The 20,000-nt window shown below is 37.6% G+C and overlaps 1 protein-coding gene across 3 annotated transcripts in view; it reads right to left on the bottom strand.

The window, feature by feature from the left end:
- Window positions 1-20,000, bottom strand: part of Pgd (phosphogluconate dehydrogenase) — a 138,898-nt gene that overhangs the window by 34,549 nt on the left and 84,349 nt on the right. For 2 of the 3 annotated variants that reach the window (XM_070096587.1, XM_070096586.1), the window contains exons 2-4: window positions 12,504-12,724; window positions 11,161-11,266; window positions 10,071-10,209 (exon numbers count right to left, since the gene is read on the bottom strand). In XM_070096587.1, the coding sequence (XP_069952688.1) occupies window positions 10,071-10,209; window positions 11,161-11,266; window positions 12,504-12,724 (466 nt within the window). Of the gene's footprint in view, window positions 1-10,070; window positions 10,210-11,160; window positions 11,267-12,503; window positions 12,725-16,667; window positions 16,752-20,000 lie in introns of all 3 variants that reach the window. The other variant, XM_070096588.1, reaches the window with a different exon arrangement.

The raw sequence follows: 20,000 nt of genomic DNA, 5'->3' as shown, positions 1-20,000 counted from the left end.
GAATGGGAGTGTTCTTCTTTATTAATTCTACCGTATCAATGTAGAGACAACCTGTACACAATGTAACTTGTACACAAACCAGACGTGTACACTTCGTTTGTTTACAAAACTTACCTTCCCCTGGTTTGTTTACATAACTGCGCCTGCCCCCTCTCATGTATTCATTCTTTCTCTCTCTCATTTATTCGTTTTATCTCATTTACTTACTCCTGACCCTACATTAAGACTACAAATATTTTAAGGTAAGTAATGAGTGAACTGTATATACATTTTATCGCTCTGGGATGCTTAAATATCATAGAATAGTATGTGTGGGTGGGGTGGCCTGGTGAGGCTATTACAATACATACCACACTTGATTTCTTACAATAAATACTACTTGTCTCACCCTAGATTAAGACTATAAATATTTTAAGGTAAGTAATGAGTGCACTATGTGTGTATTGTACCTTTTTATTGTTTTTTGATGCCTGGTTCTATTGCTAACTTAATATATGTTAGTGTAAACTTGTTATCTAGTGTTTGTATGCATTTATAAGTGGAAAAAAAGGGTGTTCCACTTTACGGCGATTTCCGCTTTACGGCGGTAGCCTGGAACCTAACCCGCCGTATAAGTGGGGCCTTCCTGTATACTCGTGCTGCGTGGGCAGCTGCTTCACAGCCCTGTTGAACGCCGAAACCGAGCTGAGTTGGTTTCAGCATTGCAGCAGCCTCTTGACTCACCCTTCTTACTGCAGCCTTGGCGACTAGGCGCCGAAGGGTGTTACCCACTGCAATGGGCCTGATTCCGCCATCCTTTTTCCGGAGGGCACACAATGAGGCACCAAAGAAAAAGGGTCTGATGGCCTCTGGGACACTGCCAGCCAGGCACAGGTTGGAAAATTTGGTGAGTTCAGACAGCAGCCTCTCTGAAACCTCACCAAGTGCTGGATTGAGTATTTGTTTTAAGTGTTGAGGCCTTAAACCGGTGAAACCTCCTGCTGAACCCTGTGGAAATGACATAGCAGCTTTATACACATCAGCATCCTGTAAGGTTAGATGTTCTTCGCCTGCTGCAATGTCAGGGAGGTCAATGTTGGTACTGGGAGCCCTGGGTGGATGTTTGTCCTTCAGAGCTTGCGCCGTGCTGACGTCCTTGGGAGCGATGGTATCCTCACTGGTTATAAGTCTCAAAGCTCCAATAGTATTACCCTCTTCTATTTTTTTGCTAATTTGGGCTCTGATTTTTGAAGTGTCGGGTGTCCTGTTGTTGGCATTTGCCCGGCGGGTGTTTGTCGCCCTAGGGGGGAGACGGACGAGGTTGTCATCCCTTGGGAATGCATTTATTGCCCTAATAACATGTGTTGCTAGTGACTTGTCCCTCCTTGGTGGGACAGCCAAACAGGCATTGCCAAAAAGCAGCAAGTTGTGCCAGGATCTGTTGTTTGAAGGAGCATCGTTGACTTTCTTCAGAAGGTCAGTGAATTTGCTAGCAGCTTGAGGGCGAGCTGCTTTGGGGATGTGTGTCAGAGTCCTGGTGGATGTTAATTTGATTGCAGATTTGAGGTCCTCTGTAGAGGTGAAGTCACGGTAGCTGTCAGCCCTGTCTGCTGGGGGAGGCTGTTGGTTGTTCTCATTTGGAGCTCTCCTGGAGCCTAGGCATCTATTGTGTGCACGGATGTTGCCAGATGTGGGATTGAGTGCACATTCCCTGTGGCACACCCGGCAAATGCCTCGTGAACGACAGCTTTGGCTCTGTTGTGAAGATTCCTGGGAACCCGCGACTACTTGTGACATTGCTGATATCGTGGGGGTGGGAGGGCGCCAGCTGTGGGGTGATGGGTGAAGGGCAGCATGGATGCATGGGGGATGAGGGTGGGGGAGTAGCGAGCGGCGGAACTTGTAATTGGTGGGGCACTAAACGGCAACACCCTTGGTCAGGAAGTCATTGGGCCTAGGCTGGGATGAGGGGAGGGGATCTGGGATGGGGGAGGGGGGAGGGAGTGGCCCTGTGTGTTCGCTCAAGACGCACATCACTGACTAACTTTTGCTAAATGTTATACATATTATACATATTATACATGTTATATATATTATATATATATATATATATATATATATATATATATATATATATATATATATATATATATATATATAATGTATATATATATATATATATATAATGTATATATATATATATATATATATGTATATATATATATATATATGTATGTATATATATGTACATATATGTATATGTCGTGCCGAATATGTAAAACTGGTCAATTAGCAAGAACTCATTTAAAATTAAGTCCTTTCTAAAAAAAATTCTTATACGTTTAAAGATATATTTTTTTCATTAATGTTAAAGTAAAAATTTATAATTTTGCATCAAAAGAATCTTAGAAAACATACCTAACCTTATTATAACAAGAACAATTTAATTTAGCCTAACCCAACTAAATATATTTTAGATTTGTATACAAAAATTTAATACTAAACAAACACAGTGAAATATTTTTTTTTCGTTAGGTTCAGAATGATTTTGGCGAAATTATTGCATACACAAATTTTCGCTTGTCCTATATGGCAAGATGAGCGTTGCTATTTAAGCCATGATCGCAAGTTCTGCCTATTCGGCACGACATATATATATATATATATATATATATATATATATATTTTTTTTTTTCAACAAGTCGGCCGTCTCCCACCGAGGCAGGGTGACCCAAAAAAGAAAGAAAATCCCCAAAAAGAAAATACTTTCATCATCATTCAACACTTTCACCACACTCGCACATTATCACTGCTTTTGCAGAGGTGCTCAGAATACAACAGTTTAGAAGCATATACGTATAGAGATACACAACATATCCCTCCAAACTGCCAATATCCCAAACCCCTCCTTTAAAGTGCAGGCATTGTACTTCCCATTTCCAGGACTCAAGTCCGACTATATGAAAATAACCGGTTTCCCTGAATCCCTTCACTAAATATTACCCTGCTCACACTCCAACAGATCGTCAGGTCCCAAGTATCATTCGTCTCCATTCACTCCTATCTAACACGCTCATGCACGCTTGCTGGAAGTCCAAGCCCCTCACCCACAAAACCTCCTTTACCCCCTCTTTCCAACCCTTTCGAGGACGACCCCTACCCCTCTTTCCTTCCCCTATAGATTTATATGCTTTCCATGTCATTCTACTTTGATCCATTCTCTCTAAATGACCAAACCACCTCAACAACCCCTCTTCTGCCCTCTGACTAATGCTTTTATTAACTCCACACCTTCTCCTAATTTCCACACTCCGAATTTTCTGCATAATATTTACACCACACATTGCCCTTAGACAGGACATCTCCACTGCCTCCAACCGTCTCCTCGCTGCTGCATTTACCACCCAAGCTTCACATCCATATAAGAGTGTTGGTACTACTATACTTTCATACATTCCCTTCTTTGCCTCCATAGATAACGTTTTTTGACTCCACATATACCTCAACGCACCACTCACCTTTTTTCCCTCATCAATTCTATGATTAACCTCATCCTTCATAAATCCATCCGCCGACACGTCAACTCCTAAGTATCTGAAAACATTCACTAATTCCATACTCCTCCTCCCCAATTTGATATCCAATTTTTCTTTATCTAAATCATTTGATACCCTCATCACCTTACTCTTTTCTATGTTCACTTTCAACTTTCTACCTTTACACACACTCCCAAACTCATCCACTAACCTTTGCAATTTTTCTTTAGAATCTCCCATAAGCACAGTATCATCAGCAAAAAGTAACTGTGTCAATTCCCATTTTGAATTTGATTCCCCAAAATTTAATCCCACCTCTCTCCCGAACACCCTAGCATTTACTTCCTTTACAACCCCATCTATAAATATATTAAACAACCATGGTGACATTACACATCCCTGTCTAAGACCTACTTTTACCGGGAAGTAGTCTCCCTCTCTTCTACACACCCTAACCTGAGCCTCACTATCCTCATAAAAACTCTTTACAGCATTTAATAACTTACCACCTATTCCATATACTTGCAACATCTGCCACATTGCTCCTCTATCCACTCTATCATATGCCTTTTCTAAATCCATAAATGCAATAAAAACTTCCCTATCTTTATCTAAATACTGTTCACATATATGCTTCAATGTAAACACCTGATCTACACATCCCCTACCCACTCTGAAACCTCCTTGCTCATCCGCAATCCTACATTCTGTCTTACCTCTAATTCTTTCAATTATAACCCTACCGTACACTTTTCCTGGTATACTCAGTAAGCTTATTCCTCTATAATTTTTACAGTCTCTTTTGTCCCCTTTCCCTTTATATAAAGGGACTATACATGCTCTCCGCCAATCCCTAGGTACCTTTCCCTCTTTCATACATTTATTAAACAAAAGTACCAACCACTCCAACACTATATCCCCCCCTGCTTTTAACATTTCTGTCATGATCCCATCAGTTCCAGCTGCTTTACCCCCTTTCATTCTACGTAATGCCTCACGTACCTCCCCCACACTTACATTCTGCTCTTCTTCACTCCTAAAAGATGGTATACCTCCCTGACCAGTGCATGAAATTACTGCCTCCCTTTCTTCCTTAACATTTAAAAGTTCCTCAAAATATTCTCGCCATCTACCTAATACCTCCCTCTCCCCATCTACTAACTCCCCTACTCTGTTTTTAACTGACAAATCCATATTTTCCCTAGGCTTTCTTAACTTGTTTAACTCACTCCAAAATTTTTTCTTATTTTCATTAAAATTTCTTGACAGTGCCTCTCCCACTCTTTCATCTGCTCTCCTTTTGCACTCTCTCACCACTCTCTTCACCTTTCTTTTACTCTCCATATACTCTGCTCTTCTTATAACACTTCTGCTTTGTAAAAACCTCTCGTAAGCTACCTTTTTCTCTTTTATCACACCCTTTACTTCATCATTCCACCAATCACTCCTCTTTCCTCCTGCCCCCACCCTCCTATAACCACAAACTTCTGCCCCACATTCCAATACTGCATTTTTAAAACTATTCCAACCCTCTTCAACCCCCCCACTACTCATCTTTGCACTAGCCCACCTTTCTGCCAATAGTCGCTTATATCTCGCCCGAACTTCCTCCTCCCTTAGTTTATACACTTTCACCTCCCTCTTACTTGTTGTTGCCACCTTCCTCTTTTCCCATCTACCTCTTACTCTAACTGTAGCTACAACTAAATAATGATCCGATATATCAGTTGCCCCTCTATAAACATGTACATCCTGGAGCCTACCCATCAACCTTTTATCCACCAATACATAATCTAACAAACTACTTTCATTACGTGCTACATCATACCTTGTATATTTATTTATCCTCTTTTTCATAAAATATGTGTTACTTATTACCAAATTTCTTTCTACACATAGCTCAATTAAAGGCTCCCCATTTACATTTACCCCTGGCACCCCAAATTTACCTACTACTCCCTCCATAACATTTTTACCCACTTTAGCATTGAAATCCCCAACCACCATTACTCTCACACTTGATTCAAAACTCCCCACGCATTCACTCAACATTTCCCAGAATCTCTCTCTCTCCTCTACACTTCTCTCTTCTCCAGGTGCATACACGCTTACTATAACCCACTTTTCACATCCAATCTTTATTTTACTCCACATAATCCTTGAATTTATACATTTGTAGTCCCTCTTTTCCTGCCATAGCTTATCCTTCAACATTATTGCTACTCCTTCTTTAGCTCTAACTCTATTTGAAACCCCTGACATAATCCCATTTATTCCTCTCCATTGAAACTCTCCCACCCCCTTCAGCTTTGTTTCACTTAAAGCCAGGACATCCAGTTTCTTCTCATTCATAACATCCACAATCATCTCTTTCTTATCATTTGCACAACATCCACACACATTCAGACTTCCCACTTTGACAATTTTCTTCTTCTTATTCTTTTTAGTAATCTTTACAGGAAAAGGGGTTACTAGCCCATTGTTCCCGGCATTTTAGTTGACTTTTACAACACGCATAGCTTACGGAGGAAAGATTCTTATTCCACTTCCCCATGGATATAAAAGGAAAAGTAATAAGACCAAGAACTATTAAGATAAAATCAAAGAAAACTCAGATGAGTGTGTATAAATAAACGTGTACATGTATGTGTAGTGTGACCTAAGTGTAAGTAGAAGTAGCAAGACATACCTGTAATCTTGCATATTTATGAGACAGACAAAAGACACCAGCAATCCTACCATCATGTAAAACAATTACAGGCTTTCGTTTTACACTCACTTGGCAGGACGGTAGTACCTCCCTGGGTGGTTGCTATCTACCTACCTACCTACCTACATATATATATATATATATATATATATATATATACATATATATATATATATATATATATATATACATTATATATATATATATACATTATATATATATATAAATATATATATATATATATATATATATATATATATATATATAGGTAGTAGGTTGGTAGACAGCAACCGCCCAGGGAGGTACTACCGTCCTGCCAAGTGAGTGTAAAACGAAAGCCTGTAATTGTTTTACATGATGGTAGGATTGCTGGTGTCCTTTTTTCTGTCTCATGAACATGCAAGATTTCAGGTACGTCTTGCTACTTCTACTTACACTTAGGTCACACTACACATACATGTACAAGCACATATATACACACCCCTCTGGGTTTTCTTCTATTTTCTTTCTAGTTCTTATTCTTGTTTATTTCCTCTTATCTCCATGGGGAAGTGGAACAGAATTCTTCCTCCGTAAGCCATGCGTGTTGTAAGAGGCGACTAAAATGCCGGGAGCAAGGGGCTAGTAACCTCTTCTCCTGTATATATTACTAAATGTAAAAGGAGAAACTTTCGTTTTTCCTTTTGGGCCACCCCGCCTCGGTGGGATACGGCCGGTGTGTTGAAAGAAGAAAGAATATAATATATATACATATACATATACATATATATATATATATATATATATATATATATATATATATATATATATATATATATATATATATATATAATGTCGTGCCGAATATGTAAAACTGGTCAATAAGCAAGAACTCATTTAAAATTAAGTCCTTTCTGAAATTTTCTCTTATACGTTGAAAGATATATTTTTTCATTAATGTTAATGTAAAAAATTTTAATTTTGCACCAAAAGAATCTTAGAAAGCTTACCTAACCTTATTATAACAAGAACAATTTATTTTAGCCTAACCCAACCAAATATATTTTCGATTTGTTTACAATAATTTAATACTAAACACAGTGAAATATATTTTTTTCGTTAGGTTCAGAATGATTTTGGCGAAATTATTGCATACACAAATTTTCGCTTGTCCTATATGGCAAGATGAGCATTGTTATTTAAGCCAAGATCACAAGTTCTGTATATTCGGCACGACATATATATAGTAGGTAGTAGGATGGTAGACAGCAACCGCCCAGGGAGGTACTACCGTCCTGCCAAGTGAGTGTAAAAGGAAAGCCTGTAATTGTTTTACATGATGGTAGGATTGCTGGTATCTTTTGTCTGTCTCATAAATATGCAAGATTACAGGTACGTCTTACTACTTCTACTTACACTTAGGTTACACTACACATATATATACATACCCCTCTGGGTTTTCTTCTATTTTCTTACTAATTCTTGTTCTTGTTTATTTCGTCTTATCTCCATGGGGAAGTGGAACAGAATTCTTCCTCCATAAGCCATGCGTGTCGTAAGAGGCGACTAAAATGCCGGGAGCAAGGGGTTAGTAACCCCTTCTCCTGTGTATATTACTAAATTTAAAAGGAGAAACTTTAGTTTTTTCTTTTGGACCACCCCACCTCACTGGGATACGGCTGGTACGTTGAAAGAAAGATATATATGTATTTTTTTTTTTTCAACAAGTCGGCCGTCTCCCACCGAGGCAGGGTGACCCAAAAAAAAGAAAGAAAATCCCCCAAAAGAAAATGCTTTCATCATCATTCAACACTTTCACCACACTCACACATTATCACTTTTTGCAGAGGTGCTCAGAATACAACAGTTTAGAAGTATATACGTATAAAGATACACAACATATCCCTCCAAACTGCCAATATCCCAAACCCCTCCTTTAAAATGCAGGCATTGTACATACATACATAATATATATATATATATATATATATATATATATATATATATATATATATATATATATATATATATATATATATATATATATATATATATATATATATATATATATATATATATATATATATATATATATATATATATATATATATATATATATATGCAAAACAACCACTCTGAAAGAATAGAGAGTTCATAGATGAGGAAATATCCAAAATTTATGAAATAGGTAATGATTTAAAATACCCAAGAAATGTAATTGATAAATCTTTTAAAGTTGCTAGGAACACTTTTTATAATCCAAAAAAGGGCAACCAGCCTTATTCAACTAAAAATATGTTGGTTCTCCCTTACCATGAAAACTTGGTTGATATGCCTTCTCTTCTTAAGACTTTTAATATTAAAGTTGTATTCAAAAATCTTGATACAGTAAAAAAACTTTTGATTAAGAATTCCCCCCAAAATGCTGATGGATGTGTCTATAAGATTCCTTGTAAAATTTGCGATAAAGTTTATTACGGTCAAACTGGTAAAAATCTCGAACTAAGATTAAAACAACATAAATATAGCATTAGAACTGGACAAGATTCCAATGCTCTATTTATTCATGTAAGAGATTTTAACCATCCAATTGATTTTCAAAAAGTTGAGAAAGTAGTATCAAGCAAGTCCATGGTCGACAGGAATATAATTGAATCTTGTTTCATAAAAAGCAGTTTTGACAATAATATGAATATTTCCTTTGGTTTATATAAATTAGATCCATTTATAATTAATAGAATTTGGGTAGAATTTAATAATACACTGGACAAATAAATAGCTTGGGGGTGAGTTTTGCAAAGGACCTGTCCAAGTTGGCTCGCCGCGCGTCACGTGTTTAACCGTTGTGGGATCTGATAGTGAGGTGCTGGCCGACCCCTTATATAGCTTCCTTGGATGCTTCACTTTCATAGTTCCTTGATAATGTGAGTAGTCACGAAAGCGCTTGGAATTTCTCTATTCTTTCAGAGTGGTTGTTTTGCATATTTTGAAATCACCTGTTTACTGTGATCTTATTGCATATATATATATATATATATATATATATATATATATATATATATATATGTACATATATATATATACATATATATATACATATATATATATAGATATATATAAGAGGTATTGGGAAGATGGAGGAATATTTTGAGGAATTGTTAAATGTTGATGAAGATAGGGAAGCTGTGATTTCGTGTATAGGGCAAGGAGGAATAACATCTTGTAGGAGTGAGGAAGAGCCAGTTGTGAGTGTGGGGGAAGTTCGTGAGGCAGTAGGTAAAATGAAAGGGGGTAAGGCAGCCGGGATTGATGGGATAAAGATAGAAATGTTAAAAGCAGGTGGGGATATAGTGGAGTTTTGCATTCTTTTGTCCCCTTTTTTCACTCTTTTGTCCCCAAAGGAACTATGCACGCTCTTTGCCAATCCCTAGGTACTTTACCCTCTTCCATACATTTATTAAATAATAGCACCAACCACTCCAAAACTATATCCCCACCTACTTTTAACATTTCTATCTCTATCCCATCAATCCCAGCTGCCTTACCCCCTTTCATTCTACCCAAGGGTGGGGTCAGAGTTTCTATACTGGGGGCTTTGGGGTAGCTATTTAGTTTGCACAGGGGTGACAGGAGACTTGCTGTGGAGCAGTTATTATTATTACTATTTTACTTGGGGAAGCTTTGGGAGAGCTGAGGGAATTCTGAGTGGCTGAAGTTCCCCAAGCTACCCATTGGCACTGCCCTTGTCTGTAACACTTCTTGCCTCCTTAGGTTCAGATATGAGAATAATCACCATACATAATACTTATTTACAAATATAAAAAATATATATTAATTTGATTAAAATTTGGATTTGCCATTCATACTTGGAAGATGTCTTTGATGTGTGGCCATGCCTCTTTGTGTCCACCTGGCATGAGAGAAGGACCAAAACGTGCACCTTCTTCACCGCCTGATACACCAGAACCCACATATAGTAGGCCCTTCTCGGCTAGCTGTTGGCACCTGAAATATAATTTATGTGAAACAGCAACTATGAAATTTTGAAAAATATATATTGCAATTGTTAAGAATTTGAGGATAATTAAATTTATAACATACACCTTAAAATGCCTACGACTTTACCTAATATATCAAGCAGAACTAGAATTAAAACTAACTAGATGTGTCTCAGTTGTCAGTGGTGGCACCAATAGGGTGCAAGGTGAGGGCCGAAGCCCCCAACAATTTCCATCAACTCCCAAAAACCTCCGAATAAAAATATTAATAACGTAACTTCAAGACCTCTCCTATCCCCCCCCCGTCACTGTCCAACCAGACTGCCACCCCTGAGCCCTTCTTTCATAGTAATTCTGGATCTGCCTCTAATAAGAATTTTCAACAAGGTTTGCAAACTGTACTGATTGCAGAGAATGTATATTGCGCATAGAGAATTATAGATAAAAATACAACATGTAATGGTGAATTCACGTAGAGAAGAAAACCTCCATGGGGAAGTTGAACAGAATTCTTCCTCCGTGTTAAAAGAGGCTACTAAAATGCCGGGAGCAAGGGGCCAGTAACCCCTTCTCCTGTATACATTACTAAATTTAAAAATTAACTTTCGTTTTTCTTTTTAGGTCACTCTGCATTGGTGGAATATGGCTGGCTCATTGAAAAGAAAAAAAAACTTCTCTTTTAAAGTAAATTTATCTAATACTGTGGACCCTCGAATTTAGTCCTGCCTTTTCTGTATGCAAAGCTATTTTTATCTATAAAATGTATTTTTTGTTAATATTTCCCATAGGAAATAATGTAAACCCAATTAAACCATTCCAGACACCCAAAAATATTAACAAAAAATACATTTTATAGATAAAAATAGTTTTGCATACAGAAAAGGCAGGACTAAATTCGAGGGTCCACTGTATGTATCAATATAGAAGCTGATAAAACAGTAACTATTTTTTTGCGTACCTCCTCTGTGTGTCTTGGTATTCAGAGTTACCACCATCAATTATAATATCGCCTTTGTCCAAAAGGGGAATCAGCTTGTCAATGAAACCATCTACAGCTGCTCCAGCTGAAATATGTCAGTTAATATTAGTACAGTACAGTAAATTATAATTCTAACTCCTATTAAATTCTCATTTAGTGCAGGTGAGAAAATAATGTAATTCCTAAGCCACAGAAACTATGTCAATGGTTTATACTGTGGTACAGTCATAAAAATATCAATTAGCTACTAAGCAACATCAAAAGGAACTTTTTATATGACTTATAAAAGGTGAAAATTGAGCTAGTGGGAATTTCTTTGCTCTAACCCAGACATATTTATGGGAAATAATGTAAAAATTCACAAAATGAGGCAATAAAGATGAAAAGTCTGAGCAATACATGATATTAAAATAGGTGTGGAGTGTGCAAGTCAGACTTATGTGATTAGTGAGAGTAAAGGGATGACGACAGTCACATTTAATCTGAGGAAGGTGGGGGGGGGGAGCAACAATTCATTAGATCAAGAGATCTTTACCAGTAACTAGGCATCCCCTCCTCTTGAAGAGAAAGGCTAAGAAAGATGAGCAGATATGTCGAGTGAGAATGTGGCATGCACATCCACACATTAGGAAGTGGCAATGAGCAGAACAATATAGCAATTAGAAAGGAATAAATATTTTAACACAACAATGAAATTACTAGTGAGTATCTTATGCTTTTACGGACAAGACAAACTCAACAGTACTTTAAATACTGCATTAAAATAATTGCTTTCTAACTGCTGTCAATGTTCTGTTCGGTGCTACTTCAATAGTATGATTTGTTCATTGTTTGAAACATAACTGCATCGCCAAATTTGCAGGTTTCCTAATTTGCGAGAATAAACTATCCAACATTTTTATTGACAAGCAACTCTCACAATGGAATAAAAATCATAAGGAAGGCTTTAGTCTCTTGATTAGTAACACCACAGGGTTAAAATTCAGAACTGCAGAAAACCAAGTAGTGTTGCTTATTTCCACTAGGACTTCCTTTTTAGATGCTACCCCAAGGATGCAACCCACAACAGTTGACTAACTCCTAGGTATGTATGTACCTACTACTAGGTAACAGGCAAGTGTTAGAAGACTTTGGTGATATATCTCACTTTCCCTAGGGTTCAATGTTTCCTTGATGCTGAGAGTCAGATGCACTACCACTGAGATATGAGGTACAGCACATGAAACTAAGCTAGAAAGTATTAAAATGGATTACATACCTGGAAATTTGTATTGTTCCTAATTCAACTGAGGGTGAAAAATTGTGCATACATCACTATTTACCTTTAACAAGAATCATAATACGGCGAGGCTTCTTGAGCTTGGCAACCATTTCTTGCAGTGAATGAGCTCCTACAATTTTGGTGTCCTTTGCTTCACTGGCTAGGAACTTGTCAACCTTCTCTGTAGTCCGGTTGTAAGCACAAACGACCCATCCATGATCATTCATATTAAGGATGAGGTTTTGACCCATTACTGCCAACCCAATAAGGGCAATGTCTGCACTGTAAAAGAAGATTATTTTTGTTAGCACAGGCCTAAGAAGAATGTTCTACTTAGCATAAACTTTCAGTAAATGCTCTCATTAACACAGACTTAAGCAGAAGGATTTCATTAACATTGTCTTCACAATGAGCACCTCTCGAAAAATTTGTACATCATGTAATTACAGTATTTTTAAGTCAACTGCCAACTCATAATATACAAACAGTACCTATGAAACAACTAATTTCAACAAATACATATATATATATATATACACACACGTGTATATATATATACACAATATATATATATATATATATATATATATACACACGTATATATATATATATTATATATACAGTGGACCCCCGCTTAACGATCACCTCCAAATGCGACCAATTATGTAAGTGTATTTATGTAAGTGCGTTTGTACGTGTATGTTTGGGGGTCTGAAATGGACTAATCTACTTCACAATATTCCTTATGGGAAAAAATTCGGTCAGTACTGGCACCTGAACATACTACTGGAATGAAAAAAGTTCGTTAACCGGGGGTCCACTGTACAGTGGACCCCTGCATAGCGAACGCCTTGCATAGCGAACATTCCGCATAGCGAACGCTTTGTCCGCTAAAATTTTGCCCCGCATAGTAGACAAAAACCCGCTCAGCGAACTTCGTTCGAGACGCGTCCAATGTGGGCCCTCAGCCAGCCTCACATGTGCCGCCCGTCCCATTGTTTACCAGCTAGCCTCCGCGGTAACATTCAAGCATACACTCGGAATATTTCGTATTATTACAGTGTTTTCGGTGCTGTTTGTGGAAAATAAGTGACCATGGGCCCCAAGAAAGCTTCTAGTGCCAACCCTACACCTCAAAGGGTAAGAATACCCATTGAAATTAAGAAAGAAATCATTGATAAGTATGAAAGTGGAGTACGTATCACCGACCTGGTCAGGTTGTACAAGAATCCAAAATCAACCATCGCTTCTATTGTGGGCAAGAAAACGGCAATCAAGGAAGCTGTTGTTGCCAAAGGTTTAACTGTGTTTTCGAAACAAAGATCGCAAGTGATGGAAGATGTTGAGAGACTCTTATTGGTGTGGATAAATGAAAAACAGCTAGCAGGAGATAGCGTCTCTCAAGCGATCATATGTGAAAAGGCTAGGAAGTTGCATGACGATTTAATTAAAAAAATGCCTGCAACTAGTGATGATGTGAGTGAATTTAAGGCCAGCAAAGGTTGGTTTGAGAGATTTAAGAAGCGTAGTGGCATCCATAGTGTGATACGGCATGGTGAGGCTGCCAGTTCGGACCACAAAGCGGCTGAAAAATATGTGCATGAATTCAAGGAGTACATAGAAACTGAAGGACTGGAACCTGAACAAGTGTTTAATTGTGATGAAACAGGCCTGTTCTGGAAGAAAATGCCAAGCAGGACCTACATTACTCAGGAGGAAAAGGCACTCCCAGGACATAAGCCTATGAAAGACAGGCTTACTCTTCTCATGTGTGCCAATGCTACTGGTGATTGCAAAGTTAAGCCTTTATTAGTGTATCACTCTGAAACTCCCAGAGCGTTCAGGCAAAAGAATGTCCTCAAGGATAATTTGTGTGTGCTGTGGAGGGCAAACAGTAAGGCATGGGTCACTAGGGAATTTTTCTATAACTGGTTACACCATGCATTTGCCCCCAATGTGAAAGATTACCTAACTGAAAAGAAATTAGACCTTAAGTGCCTCCTGGTGTTAGACAATGCCCCTGGTCATCCTACAGACGTGGCAGAGCGACTTTATGGGGACATGAGCTTCATTAAGGTGAAGTTTTTGCCTCCTAATACCACTCCTCTCCTGCAGCCCATGGACCAGCAGGTCATTTCCAACTTCAAGAAACTGTACACAAAAGCTCTGTTTCAAAAGTGCTTTGAAGTGACCACAGACACTGGATTGACTCTAAAAGAGTTTTGGAAGGATCACTTTAATATCCTCAGTTGTGTAAACCTTATAGGTAAGGCTTGGGAGGGAGTGACTAAGAGAACCTTGAACTCTGCTTGGAAGAAACTGTGGCCAGAATGTGTAGACAAAAGGGATTTTGAAGGGTTTGAGGCTAACCCTGAGAGGAGTAGTATACCAGTTGAGGAATCAATTGTGGAATTGGGGAAGTCCTTGGGGTTGGAGGTTAGTGGGGAGGATGTGGAAGAGTTGGTGGAGGAGGACAATGAAGAACTAACCACTGATGAGCTGATAGATCAACTTCAAGAGCAAGAGGCCAGACCTGGGGAAACTGGTTCAGAGGAGGGGAGAGAGAAATTGAAGGAATTGCCTACTTCAAAGATTAAGGAAATGTGTGCAAAATGGCTTGAAGTGCAAACCTTTTTTGATGAAAATCACCCTCACACAGCTATTGCAAGCCGTGCTGGTGACTATTACAATGACACTGTTGTGAAACACTTTAGGAAAGTCATAAAGGAACGAGAGGTACAGGCCACTATGGACAGATATGTTGTGCGAAAGAAGTCCAGTGACTCTGAAGCTGGTCCTAGTGGCATTAAAAGAAGAAGGGAAGTAACCCCAGAAAAGGACTTGCTACCTCAAGTCCTAATGGAAGGGGATTCCCCTTCTAAACACTAACACTCTCTCTCCCCTCCTCCCATCCCATCAATCATCACCAGATCTTCAATAAAAGTAAGTGTCATGTAATTGTGCATGCCTTTTTCAGTTTGTGTGTACTAAAATTAACATTTTTTTGTGGTAAAAAAATTTTTTTTCATACTTTTGGGTGTCTTGCACGGATTAATTTTATTTCCATTATTTCTTATGGGGAAAATTAATTCGCATAGCGAACATTTCGCATAACGACCAGCCCTCTTGCACGGATTAAGTTCGCTATGCGGGGGTCCACTGTATATATATATATATATGTATATATATATATATATATGTATATATATATATAAATATATATCTATAATATATATGTATATATATATATATATATATATATATATATATATATATATATATATATACATATATATTATATATATATATATGCATATATATATATATCTTGTAGGAGTGAGGAAGAGCCAGTTGTGAGTGTGGGGGAAGTTCGTGAGGCAGTAGGTAAAATGAAAGGGGGTAAGGCAGCCGGGATTGATGGGATAAAGATAGAAATGTTAAAAGCAGGTGGGGATATAGTTTTGGAGTGGTTGGTGCAATTATTTAATAAATGTATGGAAGAGGGAAAGGTACCTAGGGATTGGCAGAGAGCATGCATAGTTCCTTTGCATAAAGGCAAAGGGGATAAAAGAGAGTGCAAAAATTATAGGGGGATAAGTCTGTTGAGTATAACTGGCAAAGTGTATGGTAGAGTTATTATTGAAAGAATTAAGAGTAAGATGGAGAATAGGATAGCACATTTCATATACAACATAGATGTCACCCCGCATATTATAATGTTATGAAATTTCTCATGGTATAACTTTAATAATTTTGATGTGAAATAAGATTTGCCACTATTCGAATAACCGGCAATGATAATCCTTAATGGATAACGAAATATATCAACGTCAGCAGATGTGTATGTTGTCAGGTTCATTGCACTGTCGAGAGAGATTATGTTTACCATAGAGAGGTGACTTGTGCACTGTAAGTGTTAATGGGTTTTCAAGATATATATAACAGCTAAGTTAATGTGGAGTAACCTCCTGTTGCGGAGCGGGACTGCCTCACCAAAATTAGTTACTTTAGGGTGGCGATTGACACGACTGTTCGGTAAGGAGATGCGTAATGTCCGTGTGATTTTCTACCTTGGGTGTGAACCGCATTACATGGCGACTGTCTGTCCTGAGTTGCTGCAGGTGTTCGATAAGGAGATGATTATCTTAAATCTACCTTAGGTGTGAACCGCATTACATGGTGGTGTCGGAGGGGGAAGGGGTGTACAAAAATCATGACGCAATACTTTGGCCCATATAAGGTCGAGGAGTCTCTCAGAGCGAGGATTGTGTTTCCATCCGTCAAGCCCGGCTGACCTCATCTTCCAACGCTGAACCGCACATCATGGAGAAAGGTAAGTTGTACTTAGAAAATCTTGATATGTGGTGAAACAGATATTATTTAACAAGTTTAATGATATAACGAAAAAAAAATGATATGGGTTAATTTTTGTTGTTGGAGCATACGAGTGAAATTTTTACCGGGTTAGTGCGTTAATAAGTGAAATTCTTAACAGAGGATAAGAAAAGAATATACGCGAATTACTTGGAAGCATTAGTGAAGAGGAGATTGTCGATTAGAAGGCGACGATCGTTGGAAATCAAGAAAGGTGGTGTACATCGCAATGAGAGGTTGTTAGAATTGAAGAATGAGTGGGAACGCATAGATGTATTATGGAAGAAAGCTGTAGAAACAGGTATGTATCCAATTGTGATCTTTTGTTGTGAAAAATATTTATCATAAAAATGTGCTAGTCACTCGAGAAAGATTTTTGTTCCATTCATTAAAATCTTAATTCGTAATATGTAAAAACTGAGAAGGGTGAAAGATTTTGTTCTATTCATTGAAATCTTAATATTTTGGGTTATGAATTGGATATACTTTTTTTCCTCTGCAGGAAATACACCTGGTACTGTTGTGAATCAAACTGAGAGTAATGTTGCACAGCATGGAGGTGAGACTGGGAATGAAGATGAGAGTGCAGGTAGATCTGCTAGTGTTGGTACCACACAATGCGGAGGTGCGGCAGGAGGTGTGGATACTTCTGTCCCCATTAATGATGATGAGAGAGCAACTACCTTACATGACGTGTCTGACAGTAATGACGCACACATTAGTGGAGGTGAAGATGAGAGTCCAGAAATTATTACATACATCCAGAATTTTAGAGGTAGGCATACAGTGAGGAAATATAGTGTTCCTTCAACTTACAACAGGGAGTTAAGAATGTATTTACATGCTTATAGGGATTATTTTATAGATCAGATACGAGATATGTATGATAGATCACCTCTAGCAATGTCGCTCAGAATCCACCCAATTATAGTTATAAGGACATTACGTCAAAACATATCGGGTGATGAACAAAATGGACAATTTGTGATAAATTTAGCGTTTGAGTTAGTAAGTGAAGAGGAAATCTCTGAAGTATTTGATCGATGGGTGGGAACGATATTAGAAAGATACGAGACAGAGTTGCAAGATCAGGAAGGATCTGGCTGGATCATAGATCAAATCGAATCTTTCAGTATCGAATACGTTAAAGTAGAATTCAGAGTACAAGTAGGATCATATGTGGCATATCCCAAGAATCTGCAAGGGAAGCAATATGTATTTAATCCAGTGATTAATGATGGGTTATGTGTACTGCGTGCTTTTGCTGCCTATCAATGTCATAAAAAGAATATGCCATGGTATCATATTCGCAGAGCAGTTAATACTAAGAAAGGATGTCTTAATCATGCAAAATCTTCTATAGATGATTTTCAAATTACACGTGATAAGTTAGGTATATTAGAGAAGGAAAATAAAGTGTCATTATATGTTTATCAATTAAGAAAGGATCAAGGTAGGACATTTGTGGCTATGTGTCGTAAGGGGAATAAGAAATATAAGGACATTATGTGTGCGTTATTGTTGAATGAAAGTCATTTGGTTTTAATCAAAGATTTTGACGGGTATGTTAGAACGATAATGAAGGATCATGCTGTAAAGAAGCACTGTCATAGTTGTTTGATGAAGTTGAATACACTAGATATCCATGAAGATGGATGTAAAATCAATCAGATTCTCGTATTCCTCCCGGAAGGAACAACAGTACACTTTAAAAATTTTAGTCATACACATTCCAGCGAATATATCGGTGTATTTGATTTCGAATGTGCATTAGACACCACGCTCCCGGCAGGTAAAATTGAGTCTCGACATAAAGCCATTGCCTATTGTTATATTTGATTGCAAAGGAGAAATAGTGTGTATGAAGAGTTATAAGGGGAAGGATGCTGTTAATCATTTCATTTTAAATGTTAGTGGTGAATGGAATAAAATAAAGTTTAGAAGAGAGTATCATGTAATCCATATGACAGAGGAGGATAAGATGAGACATGATTCTCAGATCACTTGTGAATTATGTAGTAACACCTTCAAAAATGCCCAAGACAAACGTAAACATCATGACCATACTTTAAAATTCAATAATTATATTGGAACCTATTGTGGGCGTTGTAATTTGCAGTGTAAAGATAAGAATGAGAAATTATTACTTTTTTTGCCATAACATGTCGTATGATTTAGGAATAATTTTAAAGGAATTGCATGTTGATAAATATGAAATTAAACTTCATTCGAAACAAGGGTTCAAATTCTTGAAAGTAGACATAGGTAAGGTTAGGTTTCAAGATTGTCTTTATTGAATGGATCTCTTTCCACTTTAGCAGATCAACATATCAAGGCAGGTAAATCACTGAAATATACAGAGGCTATTCTGAAAGATATGTCTCGAGATGTCTTACCTTTATTATGTAAAGGAAAACAAGTATTGTGTTATGATTATATTGACAGTTTAAAGAAACTCGATGAAACAAAATTACCGAGTAAAGAACATTTTTTTAATTCTTTGAGAAATAGCGCTATTAGCCAGGAAGATTATGATCATGCATTGAAAGTGTTTGACATGGGTAAATGTAAGACTTCAGGAGATTACTTGATGTTATATCTCAAGACAGATGTTGGATTGTTAGCCGATGTCTTCATGGAGTGGCGTAAAACACTCAAAGATATTTATAAGCTAGACGTTAGTAATTATATAAGTTTACCTTCATTCAGTTGGGATGCATTCCTCTTGAAAACTAATGTAAAATTAGATATGATATATTCCCATGAATTATATGACTTGATTAAAAGGAATCTCAGAGGAGGGTTTACGTGTGCAATTAATCAGTATTCTAAAGCAGATAATCCCTTAATTAACCCTAATTTTGATGATGAGAGTGGAATGGGCACTCACATTTTATATCTAGATTTTAATTCTTTGTATGCTAGTGCGATGGTTGAAGCTCTTCCACAGAATGGTATCAGAAAATTATCGAATGAGGAGAAGAATGCTTTCCTCGATGTGGGATTAAGTAATGTTTCCTGTGAAGGTCAAAAGGGATATTGGATAGAATGTGATACCAAGCCCATGTCCCCTGAGGTAGCTAGATGCACTGATGAACTTCCTTTGATATTATCACACATGAATATATCAGAAGAGATGTTATCTCCTTATTGTGAATCTATATTGAAAAATGAAGGTAGAAAG

This window comes from Cherax quadricarinatus, chromosome 54 (assembly GCF_038502225.1).
Source record: "Cherax quadricarinatus isolate ZL_2023a chromosome 54, ASM3850222v1, whole genome shotgun sequence".
NCBI lineage: Eukaryota > Metazoa > Arthropoda > Malacostraca > Decapoda > Parastacidae > Cherax > Cherax quadricarinatus.
The sequence above is the reverse complement of the archived record's forward strand: the minus strand, read 5'-3'. Positions and strand labels throughout refer to the sequence as shown.